We start from the raw sequence: 14,379 nt of genomic DNA, 5'->3' as shown, positions 1-14,379 counted from the left end.
GCATCGGGCTCCCTGCTCGGCGGGGAGTCTGCTTCTCCCTCTGACCCCCCTCCCTCTCATGCTCTGTCTCTCATTCTCTCTGTCTCAAATAAATAAATAAAATCTTTAAAAAAAAAAAAAAAATTACAGGTGGACCCCATCATCTGCCACTGAGCTCAGGTGAAGAGAAGGAGAAACTTCCCCTAAAGCTTCATCAGTTTCTCTTCCTCTCCCTGCCCCCCCCCACCCCCTCCCCCACCCACGGCTCTTTTGCAACAGAAAATAGAGAGAGACAAATGTCTATGTTTCTGATCCGAACCATTAGGATCAGGAAGATGTTTACAGTTCCTTGAATTTCCAAGGAACCAAACACCTCTGCCCAGTGCTGGGGTGCAAGCCACTCCTTGCATCCCAGTTGCGCACGGAGAGATCAGTGAAATTAGTGGACTACGTCAAGTCACAGCCCAAATGTCTATGCACAGGAGAAGGAATAAACAAAGGGCCGTGTAGCCGGGGCACGGTGTTGGAGGATCACTCAGCAATGAACGAGAACGAGCCACTGGTGGGTGCGACCACACGCCTGAATCCCACAGACCCGGGCTGAGCCAGAGGAGCCAGATACCAAAGACTCTGCACCCTGGGACTCCCATCTCTGCGAGGTTCAACACGGGCCAAACTAGCCTCTGGTAAGACAAGTCGGGTGATGACTCTGGGACGGGAGGGACACACCTGCTGGCAGAGAGACTCGAAGGAGCCTTTGTCAGAATGAGGAATGTTCTAGGTGTCGATCTGGGGTGTGGCTACAGGTGTGCTTAAGAATATAATCATCACTGAGTTGGAGGCTTAAAATTTGTGTGCTTTATACGCTTTATGTCTCACCTCAATTAAAAAAAAATTAGGGGCACCTCGGTGGCTCAGTGGGTTAAGCGTCTGCCTTCGGCTCAGGTCATGATTCCAGGGTCCTGAGATCAAGCCCTGGGTCGGGCTCCCTGCTGGGTGGGGAGTCTGCTTCTCCCTCTCCCTCTCTCCCTCTGTCCCTCCTCCTGCTTGTGCTTTCTCTCTCTCGCTCTCAAATAAATAAATAAAAATAAAATAAAATAATGAAAAAAAAAAGAGCCAACTCACACCATGCCCAGAGTTTATCTGAGGCCAAGACTCAAGGTCAACCAAAGACTGCAGGTAATTTAGTGAGGGGGAAAAAAAAAAATCCAGAATGCCCTCTCCACATTAGACTGGGCTGTGCTTAGAGTGCCCAGGAGATTCCTTCAATGCAGAGAGTGGCCAGGTTTGGATTTGGAGTCAGACAGAGCTGGCCGTCCCCTGGACTCTCTGCTCCCAGCAGAGTGACTTTGTACAGATCTCTGGCCCTTGCCCTGGGGCTCAGTTTCCACTTCTGTAGAACAGAAACCGTAGCCCGCCGTCCTCCCAGGGCCACTGTGAGAATAAATGAGTCATGTAAAGCACCCAGCATAGTGCCCCGGCACACAGTGGTGCCTAATAAATGCTGGTCCCTGTGCACCGCTGCATCTCTCCCCGTGGTGCCTTGACCCAGGCTGTTCTGCTTTCCTGGACACCCTCTCCCACTGCTGCCCAAGTGCACGCCCAGCACCCCATGGAATGTGAACTGGGCATGGTCCTGCCCTTGAGAGGCTCCCAGGCCAATGAGGGGGACAGATGTGCAAACCGAATGACAGCCGGAGTGACTGCAGGGGGGGGGGCGGGCGGGAGACTCTGGGGAGAGTCAGAGGCTTCCTGGAAGTAGTGGTGCATGAAGCAAACAGAATAAGCCAGGGGACATGGGGACTGGGGTGGGCAGGACAGGAAGAGTCTCCAAGCAGAAGGGCACGGGGCTGGGGGAGGGAGCATGGTGCTTGGGTGCCGAGAACCCTCAGGTGGGTCGTGCAGGCCCGTCTCCCCCCGAGAGACGGGCAGTGGGGAGCCCCGGTTTGCAGCTGGGAGCTGCTCTCTGAGGGAGCCGTGGCTACTGGAGGCCTCCCTGGCCGAGAGAAAGCCGGCACGTGAGCATCTTCTCCCTGAGGCGGGCTCTAGGAGGAAAATGCTGAAAGTGGGCTCAGTTCACTTGCAAAAGAAATATTGGTGCCCACACAGGTGGGTGAACCTCCTAGAGAACGTGGGGAGGGCAGGACAGGTGTCAGCCCGGAGCTCCCCATACCTGAGCCGTTCCGCCCCATGCTCACATCCTCCCTGGGCACTGGGAGTCCATTTAAGGAGGGAGAAGAGGAAACATGAATTGAGCAGCTGCTACATTGCACTAGGTACTTATACTCTGTGAGGTAGGTGTGGGTCTCTCCCGCTGACAGAGGAGGAAACCGAGGCTCAGAGAGGGTTAAGCCCTTGTCCAAATCACCCAACTGGGGAGGAGAAAATTCACTGCTTGCCAGATACTCTACTGGGCCCCCACTGCTAGGAGCAGACCAGGGAGCTGGGTGTGGCTCTACCCATTCCGCAGGTGCGAACACTGAGTCCAAGAGAGGATAAATGACCCCAGAGTGCACAGTGAACCCCAGAGCACAGGGTCTTCAGCCACAACACTGGATTGAGGTGACAGAGGGGGACGGGCTATAGTGCCAGATTTGGGGACAGGTCCAGCCCTGCCTCTACCACTTCCAAGCTGTGTGCTCTTAGGCAAGTGACTTCACCTCTCTGAGCCCGGTTACTGCTCCTGAAAACCAGATGTGATAAAAATCCCTTTGCTCAGAGGACCATTAGGAGGATTAAGGAAGTGAAGGCTCTGGGCAGAGCCCCCAGCAAGAATGCATGATCCCCCATCTTCCTATTTGGAGATCATTCCTCCACAGTTGACAACTGGGTCATAAAAAATAAATGTGCCTCGGGTCAAAGCCTGGAAGGTAAAAGCCAGAAGCAAACTGCTGGGAGGCAAAGATGATTATTATTATCACTGCTGCTGGGCACTTAAAAAAAAAAAAATCAGGCTAGGTTGCAGAAAAATAAATTACAGAGAAGAAGAAAATAATATGAAAGATTTGTGATTTCAAATGTGTCCCGGTGCCCTGACAGATCTCAAATAAGTTCCATTTAAAAGCTGAAAGTGGAAGGCAGTAAGGGCACAGGGCAGGGACCAGGAGCTGGGACTGACAGTCAGTGAGCCGAGGCAGCCACCGGGGGGGCGGCCAGAACCATCCCTCAGGGCTCAGTGCTTCCGGCCCAGAGCCCTGCTCCAGCTGATGGCCCCGGGCCTCATCCTGGGCTCTGCAGCCACGCTCCACCTTCCCCTTTGCCTCAGGCGCTCAGTGGAGCAGGAATGCTGGCCTCATTGCCCCTGTCCGACCTCACTCAGTGCACCAACAGACCAGCTCATGCTCACCTCCTCCAGGCAGCCTTCCTTGATACACCTCTACCCCTCCCAGCCTGGCCTCAGCTGACACACACCTCTGATTCCAGCACTTGTCATTCTGGCCTCGAAGGATCTGCTTCAAAGATGTGGCCGTGGTGGCTCCCACCCGCCTCCAAAACTCTGTGCCAGTGCCTGGGACGCGATGAGATCAATAAATATCCACTGATGAGTCAATGTCAACGAGCTGCTGGTTAGTGTCCCTGAATCAGAGCCATTGACGCTGAGGTAGAGTTTATCCGCCCACTGCTCCAGGCTCATGGTGCTACTAATCCCATGCTCCAGGATCCCAGAGCCAGGCCGGCTAAGGAAGGAGACCCCCAAACTCTCGAATTCCCTTCTCCCAGCTGCTCTGGGATTCCCAGCAACCACCCCAGCTCCCAGGACGCAGGCAGTGGATCCAAAGAGAGACACGAGATCCCCAAAGCCCCAGGAAATGCCTTTGACGACACAGCGGGATAAATTAAAGTGCAATTAATATAGTTCTGCCTACCACGGCCGCAAAATTGAGAAAATTGAAAAGATGAGATTTTAGCCAAGTAGTGGTGAGTGGGGCCTGCTCGTTCGTTTATTCACTCAACAAACGTTCATTGCTGTGTGCCCAGCTCAGTGCTAGGCCTTGTAAAATACACAAGCAGTGAAGAGAACACAGAACCTTAGGATGGTGGGGAGACAGACAATAAGCAAGCAAACATTGTGAAACAGGATGAGAGATTGTTATCAACAAGATCACACACACACACACACACACGCACACACAGGCATTAACAGGAGGTCTCTCCCTGGACAAGGGGCTGGGAAGCAGGGGATAGTAATACAGGTACAGAGGCCCAGGATGGATGCACAAAGATATTTATCATCTCATTATTAAGAACTACAAAAAGGGTTTAGAACCTTTTCTGTAAATGGACAACATTAGGGAAATGGCACGGGGAATCCTGACACCCATCTGAATGTCCGTCTGGTCATTAAATATATTGTTTGTGAAAGTTTTCGTGACGTCCAGTCTGTTATGAACTGTATAAAATACTCATAGAAAAAATGCTGAGAGCAGATCTGTAAACATGTTACCAATGGATGTCTCAAGATGGCGAAGTTACGGACGCCTGTGTTTTGGTTTGTGTGAGTGTATGTGATTTCATTTTGGTTTTGTCTGTATGCTTTTTTTCTGTTTTTTTCCACAGGAAGTATGCATTAATGAATTTTTAAAAAATAAATTATATATATTTTATATATATAGTATATTGCTGTGTATGTATATAGCATGTATATATATTTTTAAAGTAATCTCTACACCCAGCGTGGGGCTCAAACTCATGACCCCGAGATCAAGAGTCACATGCTCCACCAACTGAGCCATGGAGGTGCCCCTGAGAATAAATATTAAGAATATAAACTAGAGGATAGAGTAAAGACTAATGAGACAAAAGTCCCATGCTGTCATACAAGGTAATAATGAATCATTATCATAATCATGATAATAAGAGCTGAGTGTCCAAGCACTTGGTGGGTTTCATTTCATTTAACTTGGGGGCAAGGGGGGGGCTATTAGCATCCCAGTTTTACCTTTGAGGAAACCGAGGCCCAGGCAAATGAAGTCACCCTGCTTAAGGCCTCCCATCTGGTACTGGAATTTGAACCTGGATTTGTCAGACTCCAGAACCCATTTCTTAACCACCGTCATCAGTGAATTCTCAGGGAACAATGAAAGCCACGGTTACAGATGAAGTCAGAGCAGAACTGATCCAAGTCAGCAGGACTGGCTAAGAGGAGGAGGAAGGCTCAGCCAGGGAAGAACTGGGCCGTAGAATTGCCAGACGAAATGCAGGACATATAGTTCAATTTGAATCTCTGATAAATGATGGGTAACGTTTTAGTATATTTCCCTGCAATATCTGGTAGAGCAGGAATGCTGGCCTCACTGCCCCTGTCCAACTTCACTGTCCAGCTCACCTCCTCCAGGCAGCCTTCTCTGATATGACTCCAAGCCTCCATGCCTCCCCATGCAATATTTGGGGCATAATTATACTTAAAAAATTATTCCATGTTTATCTGAAATTCAAATTTAACCAGTCATCCTGTGGGGTATTTTTTTTTTTAGTTTTACTGAGTTATAATTGAGAGATAAAAATTGTATATTTTGGGTGTACAACAATGTGATGATTTGATCTAGGTACACGTTCTGAAATGACTGCCACAATGTAGTTAATTAAGACATCTGTCACTTCACATAGTTACTATTTTTTGTTGTGTGGTGAGAACACTTAAGATCCACTCTCCTAAGATATTGGACGTATGCGATAAACACAACTATGAACTATAGTCACCATGCTGTACATTAGATCCCTTACAGGATGAAGTTCTGGGCATCCTGTATGTTTGTGTGCTCAATCTGGGAACTTGGGGAGCTTGTATTTAGCAACTCCCATTCTTGGGGGTATTTCCGGACCACCACATGCCCTTACTGAGACAGTACTGGGACCACCCAGCCCCAGAAAACTACCCCAGGCTGGGATCAAAGAGCAGTGAGCTTTCAGACTTTATTTTTGTTCTTAGAACACTGAGGAAAGTTTCCCTGGATACCTGCCAAATAGCAGAGAGAGAACAAAGGAACACCCTACCAGTTCCCCGCAAATCAACTGGTCTCAAGAAAACACCCCCCAGAAACACACACACAAAAAGAAATCTACTTCAAAAGCCTGCCTGACACGGATTCCCGCTGTGACCCATTCCTGTGTGCAGACTGTTAACAAAAAGTCAGGCTGGGGAAAGCTCACAAGGAACAGGCTGGGGCTCTTCTCCTCAAAAACAATCCTCTCGCACACTCAAATGGATACAGTTGGCCAGACTTCATTAACACCAACGGGAAAGCCCAGTGCTTGGGATAGTCTCTCATCCTGTGAGGCCACGGTCAAAGTCAGGGGTCCAGTCATAGGGAGAAAGGGTCTGGAAGAAAACCATATTGTGGATGCCTGCCAGCGAAACGGCGTGTTGGAAGAAGAGTGGATTAGCCCCCAGAATTTAAAGATAGAATAGCTGCATCATCTTACTCCTACTGCAAAAATCAGCTCCATGTCAGTGGTCCTTGGTGGTGTTGGGGGGGGTGTCCCTGAACCAGCAGCTGCAGGAGCATCACCTGGGGACTTGGGAGGAATACAGATTCTCAGGCCCTGCCCCAGACCTGCTGAATCCTTAACTCTGTGGAGAGTACCCAGCAGTGTGTGTGTGTGTGTGTGTGTGTAGACAGCTTCATTAACATGTAATTGACAAAGGATAAACTACTCATCTTTAAAAGGTATAATCTGATATGCATGGAACTATAACCACAATAAAGATGGTGAACATATCCATCACCCCCCCCCCAAAGTTCCCTTTTATCATCCCTTCTCCCCTCCTCCTGCCCCCATCCAATGCCCAGGCAACCACTGCCCTATTTTCTGTCACTGCTGGTCGGTCTGCAATTTGTAGAGTTTCACATACATGGGATCATACAGTTATTCTCTCTTTCATCGGAGATTTTTCTTTTCTTTTTTTTTTAAAAAGATTTTATCCACTTATTCGTGAGAGCGAGGGAGCACAAGCAGCAGGGAGGGGCAGGCAGAGGGAGAAGCAGGCTCCCTGCCGAGCAGGGAGCCTGATGTGGGACTCGATCCTAGGACCCCGGGATCATGATGCTTAACCTACTGAGCCACCCAGGTGCCCCTCACCGGAGATTTTTCACTCAGCATAATTATTTTGAGAGCCAGCATGTTCTCAGATATGCCAGTTGCTCATTCATTTTTATGGCTGACTCGTCTACTATCTTCATCGACACCCAGCAGCCCCTCACCGGTTATTAGGCATTGCTAGGTTTGGGCTGCTACAAATAAAACTGCCAAGAACTCTCGCGTCAAAACCTTTGTCTGGACACGCACTTTTATTTTCCTGCATAAATACCTAGGAGTAGACTAGTGCATCGTGCAGAAAGTGTAGGTTTCGCTTTTTTAGGAGACTGTTTTCCTAAACAGTGATACTTTTTACAGCCCCGCCAGCAATGTGGGAGAGTACCAGCTGCCCCAAATTCTCACCAGCACTTGATATGATCAATCTTTTAAAACGCACACATTCTCATGATTGTGCAGCAGTAGCGTATCGTGGTTTTAGTTTGAATTCCTTTAACGACTAGTAATGTAGAGCCTATTTCCATGTGCATATCGACCATCCGTGTGTCTTCTTTGGCAAATTGTACGTTGAAATCTTTGCCCATCTTTTTTATCAGGTTGTATCTATTGTGTTTAGACAGTCATCTCTCATATTCTGGATTCAAATACTGTATCAGCTATGTGATTTCAAAATATTTATTCCCAGTTTGTGGCTTGTATTTTCATATTAACTGTACCTTTCAAAGAGCAGAAGTTCTTAATTTTGATGAAATACAGTTTATCTATTTGTCTTCTTATGGACTGTGTATTTGGTGGCATATTTAAGAAACCTTTACCCGAAACAAAGCTAGAGAAATTTTCCCCTTGTTTTCTTCCAGAAACTGTATGGCTTTAAGTTTTACATTTGGCCCTACAATCCATTCTTTGTTCACTTCTGTGTTTGGTGTGAGGTTGTGGATTGAAATCCATTTTTGACATGAGGATTCCCCATTATTCCAGCACTATTTATTTCCCAGATCGTATCTTTGTTAAAAAGGCTTTGGCGTGGTAATTATCTAACCTCCCCTCCTATTCGTTCCTCAAAACCCCATCAAATGTCCCTTCTCTGACTGAGACCAAGTAGCTCTTTCAACTACCCTCTGGTGCCCACAGCATCTTGGGCAACATCTGGCATATTCATATCTCACACGATTGCATTAATACGTGCATCCATCTCTCCGGATAGAGTAAAAATTCATGAACGGAGACCATAATCCCAGCACTTGGCACAAGCTTGGCACAGGAGCTGGTGGATGTAGTAGGGTGGGGGGCGACTCAGAAAAAAAATTGTTAAGATATAAACAAATGAATAAAAGAATAAACAAACAAGTCAACACCTTACTTTTTTTTAAACAAGTGACCACCATCTCTCCAGGTCCTACTCACAGAGCACATTTTCCAGGAAGCAGGCTCTGACTGCCCCTACCCATGTGAGTCACCAATAATATCTACTAAGAGTACCTGATTGATGGATCTAGGCCAAGCCCCATGCTCCGCACTTCATGCACATCATTTCATTTACCCCTCACCCCGACCCGATGAGACAGATACTACCATTCGCATTATTTGACCGAAGAGGAGACAAGTGTTCAGAGAGGTTGGAACATGTATTTAATAAGTGTCAGAGCCAGGGTTTGAGCCCAGAGCCCGCATGCTTACCTCTCCATATACAGCCTTCTGGTCCCCGTTATGTGTACAAGTCAGTTACCCTACCAACCCAGGCCCCCACACGACCCGTCCTTGCCAACCATGTACCCCACCGGCAAAGGAGAAGAGTCACACAGGGAGCCCCTCCATCACACTCCCATCCTGGCCGTGGGGACACAGACATCCGCACCCCCCCCAAAGGACCCCTCCTTACCTTAGGCCATACACCCATGCCGAAGGAGCTGCTGTCTGCCATCTGGTGCAGGTATAGCTCCGTCCTGGAAGCAGAGAAGAGACTGGAAGTCAGGGAGGGGCTGCCCACACCAGAGGCCTGGCAGAGCACGTGGTCCTCATGGCAGAGGGCTCCCCGCCACGGCCCGGATGGCCCCAGCGCCTGCCCCAGGCCCTAGCCCCCTTTCTGGAATATTCTGCACTCCCTGCCCTTCCGTGACCCTTCCTAAATGCCAGGAAACCCTGGCACGAAGAATCACTACATACACCCAGGGGAGCGGGTGTTACTCCAGGCCCTCTGCGCGAACGTGCTCCACGGTCATATCTGAACAGCCGACCTGAATGAGTCCTTGCCGTCTGCTTAGTTCTGTCACTCACCTGAGATCCAGGTCCAACCCCGCTAGCATCTGGGAGAAAACCTCGAAATTGCCTTCCCCTTCCGGCTGCCGGGCCACGCGGCTCTTCTCCAAAAGCATCGTCTGCAACGGGAACAGACGGGACATGATCAGCCCCCGGGGTACACCTGCTGGCGGCCCCGTTGGGGCGTCCCTCTGCCCCAAGGCACTCTTGGGGGCAACAGCTCAGGTCCGCACTCCATCGGACACCTCCGTATAGAACCTGCACCGTCCTTTATCCCACTGATTCAGAGCCCGTCCAGGGACTCAACTACTGCAATAGACTCTTTCCGATGAAAGCATCCAAAAGTAATAATAATTAAACGGAGCCAATCTCCAACATATTCGTATTTAACAGAAGCTTACTAACCTGACCCAAGTGGTGATTAATGGGGGAATGGCAGGGCCAGGACAGAAAAGGGACTTATTTGGCACCGATGAGTTTTCTTTGAGTCTGGATATTATCCCAGCTCGGTGTACAAACCACCCTTCTAATAAACTAATCCTATTTTCTGCTCAAACAGCATGTTTGAGGTGGGAAGGGGAGAGAGACACGGGTGATCGTGGAGATAGGAACAAACAGGCCATGTGTTGGTTACACGCAGCGGGGCCGCAGAAGGCTGGCGAGCGTCTGTTTAATTTCAGCTTACGCTTTTAAGACCCAGCTAATGAGAGGCTGAGTTACATATTTACCCATGAATATTTCATCCCCGCGACATTCGGAGGTGCAGACAGGCCGGTGATGCTCCAGGGTGCTGAGCGAGGTGGGGAGGAGCTGGGGGCCACAACCATTGAGATACATTCCAGGGTCCCAGGTGGAGGCGTGGCCTCTGCTGGGTGGGACTGGGGACACTGCAGCCCCAAGGGCCTTCCGCTCCCGTCCGCCCAGAGCACCCACCTGGAGCTGAGCGGCCGTGACTCGCCCCGTGGCATTGAAGTCCAGTGACATCACCATGGTGACCCGGGTGGCATTGCAGCTGTGGCCCGTGGACACGGAACCAAAAGCCCGGAGGATGGTGAAGGTAGCTCGGATCTTCTCCACTGTTGGAGGCATGAGGCAGGGCATCACCCATGACCCAGGAGCTGCCACCCCCACCTCTCACAGGATGACCTTCCCCACTGGAGGCTGCACCGGTCCAGGCCCATCTGGCCCCAAGCCCCAGCAGGCTCTCCACCACCTCCCCAGCTCAGCACTAAACTACACACATTTCACTGCTGCCCCGCTGTGTCCTGCAAGCAGGATACAGGGGCAGCAAGACTGAGTCAAGAAGGGGAGACACACGGGGCCAGGATAGATACAGTCCGATGACAGGGGCCTTCTGAGCCTGATGCAGGAGTGCAGGGCCTGAACATTCTCAGACCTGCTCTGAGGGAGCTCACGGGGTAGCAGCAGTCTTGAAAAGCCCTGCAGTCTCTTGGGCGCCTGGGTGGCTCAGTTGGTTAAGCGACTGCCTTCGGCTCAGGTCATGATCCTGGAGTCCCGGGATCGAGTCCCGCATCGGGCTCCCTGCTCAGCGGAGAGTCTGCTTCTCCCTCTAACCCTCCCCTTCTCATGTTCTCTCTATCTCATTCTCTCTCTCTCTCTCAAATAAATAAATAAAAAAAAAAAAAAGAAAAGAAAAGCCCTGCAGTCTCTCCACAACTAGTTATTGGGCACCTACTATGCGCTAGGCACTGTGCAGGCACCTGGATACAGCCTATCCTGACTCCCACCCTCCAACGCACGCACTCACAGCAGAACTACATTTTGAGAGTGCCAAGACCGGTGCCTCTCCCCACTTTATCCCCAGCCCCTACTATGGGCCAGGTGAAGAGCCACCGATGGCCAGACTTTGGGATAACCCCAGGAGGCAAGAGCACACACAGTACTTAAGGGGATTTGAATATGAGCTCTGCCTCGGCTTAGTTACCTAATGAGGGGCAAATCGGCCTCTCTACGCCTCTGATACCTCATCTGAAGATGGGGATAATAATAGTACCTACATCATGCAGTTGTCATGCAGCCTAAAAGATTTTAATAATATGAAGTGTTTAGAACATGCTCCAAAGGTGGTGTGGCTAGTATTATAATTGTGACGACTAGAAAAGCAACATGGCCTGGGCCGTGACTTCTCAGCGGAGAGGATATTGCCCCCAAGAGGGCAAAAGCTGACTCTTGCAGGTGGGGAGAATTTTACTTTCTAACGTATAAAGCACAGATAAGCAAACACTGCACGAAGAGGTCATGGTATATCTGTGGCATTAACATTTCTTGGTAGGGGAGGATTGGGGGAAAAAATGTCTAAAAAGGGCTCCTTAGGGGTGCAACAATGAAAGAAACATCGAGAACACGGGCCCAAGAGCTATAGCTCTGGAGCCAGAATGTCTGGGTTTGACTCTCAGCTCTAGGATGTATTAGCTGTGTGGCCTTGGGCAAGATAGTTAACCTCTCTGAGTCTTAATGGCCTCACCTATAATATTTGAAGAATAATATCTACCTCATAAAGCTGCTTTAAATAATAAATAAGTTAATATACTTGGAATAGGACCGGGCACGTAAGTCCACAGCAAATGTTTACTACGGTTATTATTAATATTATAAAAATTATTATTATTATTAATTGGTACTCTCTCTTTAAAACCTAGCAGAAACATCGTTTCCTCAAGGAAACCCCCACTCCCCTCTCCTCTGGGCTCCCCCCACCTCTCTCCTAACCAGCTCTGCCGGCACTTTGTGCAGAGCATTCAAGTTTGGAACATATATGAAATTCGGTTTCCCTTCCGGCTGTCAACTCCTCATGAGCATAGTCCCTGCCCTTCTGTCTTTACTTATTGGGTCCTCTGTACAGTTGAGCAGGTTGTGCACTGTACAAGGACACCTTTTCTAAGGGGCACGTCATTTACATCATACAATCATAGGTTTGTATATTTATTAGGATGATTTCCCAGCACATGGCAGGCAAGCTTTTGGTTCTAACAATGTCAGTGTATGATGATTGTTCTGCAGATAAGTGTGAATGTCTTGAGGAAGGAGTACCTTTTTCTAATTTGCACAGGGGTGTCCAATGGACCACAGGTGGCCCTCCCCAGAAGCAAACATGGTGCTCAGTGAATGCTAGCTGAATGGACATAAGGAGGAGCAACCCAGTGCCCCCTCCAACTCTCCCCACCCTCCCCAACAACCCACCCCAACACATGTCATCTGGAGACTACTGTACCTGAGACCCTGCCATCCACACTGCCCGCCATTGCCACCAGGTGCTCCAGGACCTGCTCACAGCAGGTGGTCTTCCCAGCACCACTGCGGCCCAGGGCCACGATGCTCTGGTCTCTCCGTTGGCTCAGTAGTGCCCAGTATGCCCGATGTGCCAGGGAGCCAAGGTGGGCTGGCAGGCCATCCCGGCGGCCCCTGGGCACCTGCAGGAAGATATCCTACACATCAGTCTTCCCACCCCAGCCAGTGCCCAGGGAGCACTCCAAGACAGTGCCCCACCCCAGCCTCGAACCCAGATCCATATCCCTGCCTGTCATCCTACCCCAGCCTTGTCAGAGGAGTCTTGAATTTTACTGGCAAAAGCCCAGCCTTGGGGTCTAGTCTTGCCCCTGACCCACTGTGAGTCCTTCAGCAGCCTTTGAGCCTACTCCGAGTCTGGGTCTCCTCTCTAGCTCCCCGGAGGCTTGTGTTAGCTCATTATTGGCTAGTACTTGCCCAGAATGAGGCAGCTGGATAAAATGGCAAGATTGATTACTGATGTCTGCCACGGAAACAGAATGAGGCATGGGGTAGCTGGTGGTATGTATGCCATGTATTTGTCATAACAGTTTTAGGTAATACCTGAGGTCCTCCACTCCATTCAGCCATCCATTCAGCCATTCATTTACTCTTCTTTAAAATATATATATATGGAGTGTCGACTATGTGGCAGGCACTGTTCCAGGCACGGGGGGGTGGGGGCACAGTGCTACGCAAAATGGGTAAAGAAAATCTATATACCTATTAGAATGCCTTTAAAAAAAAAGCTTAAAAATTTTCTTAACACCCACTACCAAGTTCTGGTGAAGATACAGAGCGACTGGAAGTCTCATACGATGCCGGTAGGAAGGTTAAAATGATACAGTCACTCTGGGAAAGAGTGAGATGCACGCTCATCATCCAACTCTGCAATCTCATCCTTAAGTATTTACCCAAGAGAAACGACCATATAAGTTCACCAAAAACCCTCAATGGCACCAATCTTATTTGATATATATTTGAAGTCACTGGAAACTAGAAACAACCCAAGTGCCTTTGAACGAGGGAATGGAGGTAAGCTGCCATTGAGGTTTGACCACTGAAAGTCCCCTGTCCCGGAAAACCCCTCCATCCTGGGGAAACTGGGACAACTGGTCGCCCGGTGAGCAGATAGGCCAGGGCACACACACAGTACAAGAACCACGGGCCACATGGCTGAACGTGAAATGCATCGTGGGAAGTAGAAGAAGCCAATTCAAAGGTGATGGGCTGCACCATTTCAATTATATGACTTTTCAGAAAAGGCCCAACTCTAGGGACCAAAAAAAAAACCCAAAAAACACAACCCAGATCAGTGGCAGCCAAGGGGCAGGACATGGGAGTGGAGGGGGACGATACAGGGTCCAGAGAACTAGGAACTGTCCTGTAATTGATGGCAGAGTTGGTCACACAACCATCTGCGTGTGTTGGAAACTTCCAGGACTATAGGCTGGAAAGGCTGAATTGAACCGTATGTAAATTATACCTTAATAAATCCGACTTAAAACAAAACAGCCCTGCCCTGTGGAGCTTGCTTTCTGCTGGGAAGAGACAGATGATAAACAAAACAAAGAATTAAACTAGATCTCATGGGAGACATTTTAAAGCCATGAGCCTGAATGAGATCACCAAGGAAGTGGGCGTTTAAGGAGGAGGAGACAAGAGGTGTGGGGACAGACATGGAGCACCTGGCCTTGGGGAGGTCAGGGAGACCAGTGGGGGAAGGAGGCTGAGGAGGAGGGCCGGCGGGACAGAAGGAAAACCAGGACAGGGGAGTCCTGGGGCTCGGGAAGGGAGCGTCTGCAGGAAGAGGGGGGGGTTGGC

At 49.6% G+C, this 14,379-nt stretch overlaps 1 protein-coding gene across 2 annotated transcripts in view; it reads right to left on the bottom strand.

The window, feature by feature from the left end:
• The window catches only part of MYO18B (myosin XVIIIB), a 246,725-nt gene that overhangs the window by 203,893 nt on the left and 28,453 nt on the right, over positions 1-14,379 (bottom strand). For both annotated transcript variants that reach the window (XM_035017247.1, XM_035017246.1), the window contains exons 8-11: positions 12,503-12,701; positions 10,204-10,346; positions 9,289-9,389; positions 8,894-8,957 (exon numbers count right to left, since the gene is read on the bottom strand). In XM_035017247.1, coding sequence (XP_034873138.1) covers positions 8,894-8,957; positions 9,289-9,389; positions 10,204-10,346; positions 12,503-12,701 — 507 coding nt within the window. The remainder of the gene's footprint in view (positions 1-8,893; positions 8,958-9,288; positions 9,390-10,203; positions 10,347-12,502; positions 12,702-14,379) is intronic.

Source organism: Mirounga leonina, unplaced genomic scaffold (assembly GCF_011800145.1).
Source record: "Mirounga leonina isolate KUSES-001 unplaced genomic scaffold, KU_Mleo_1.0 Mir_171, whole genome shotgun sequence".
NCBI classification, from domain to species: domain Eukaryota; kingdom Metazoa; phylum Chordata; class Mammalia; order Carnivora; family Phocidae; genus Mirounga; species Mirounga leonina.
This window is presented reverse-complemented; position numbering and strand designations above follow the sequence as displayed.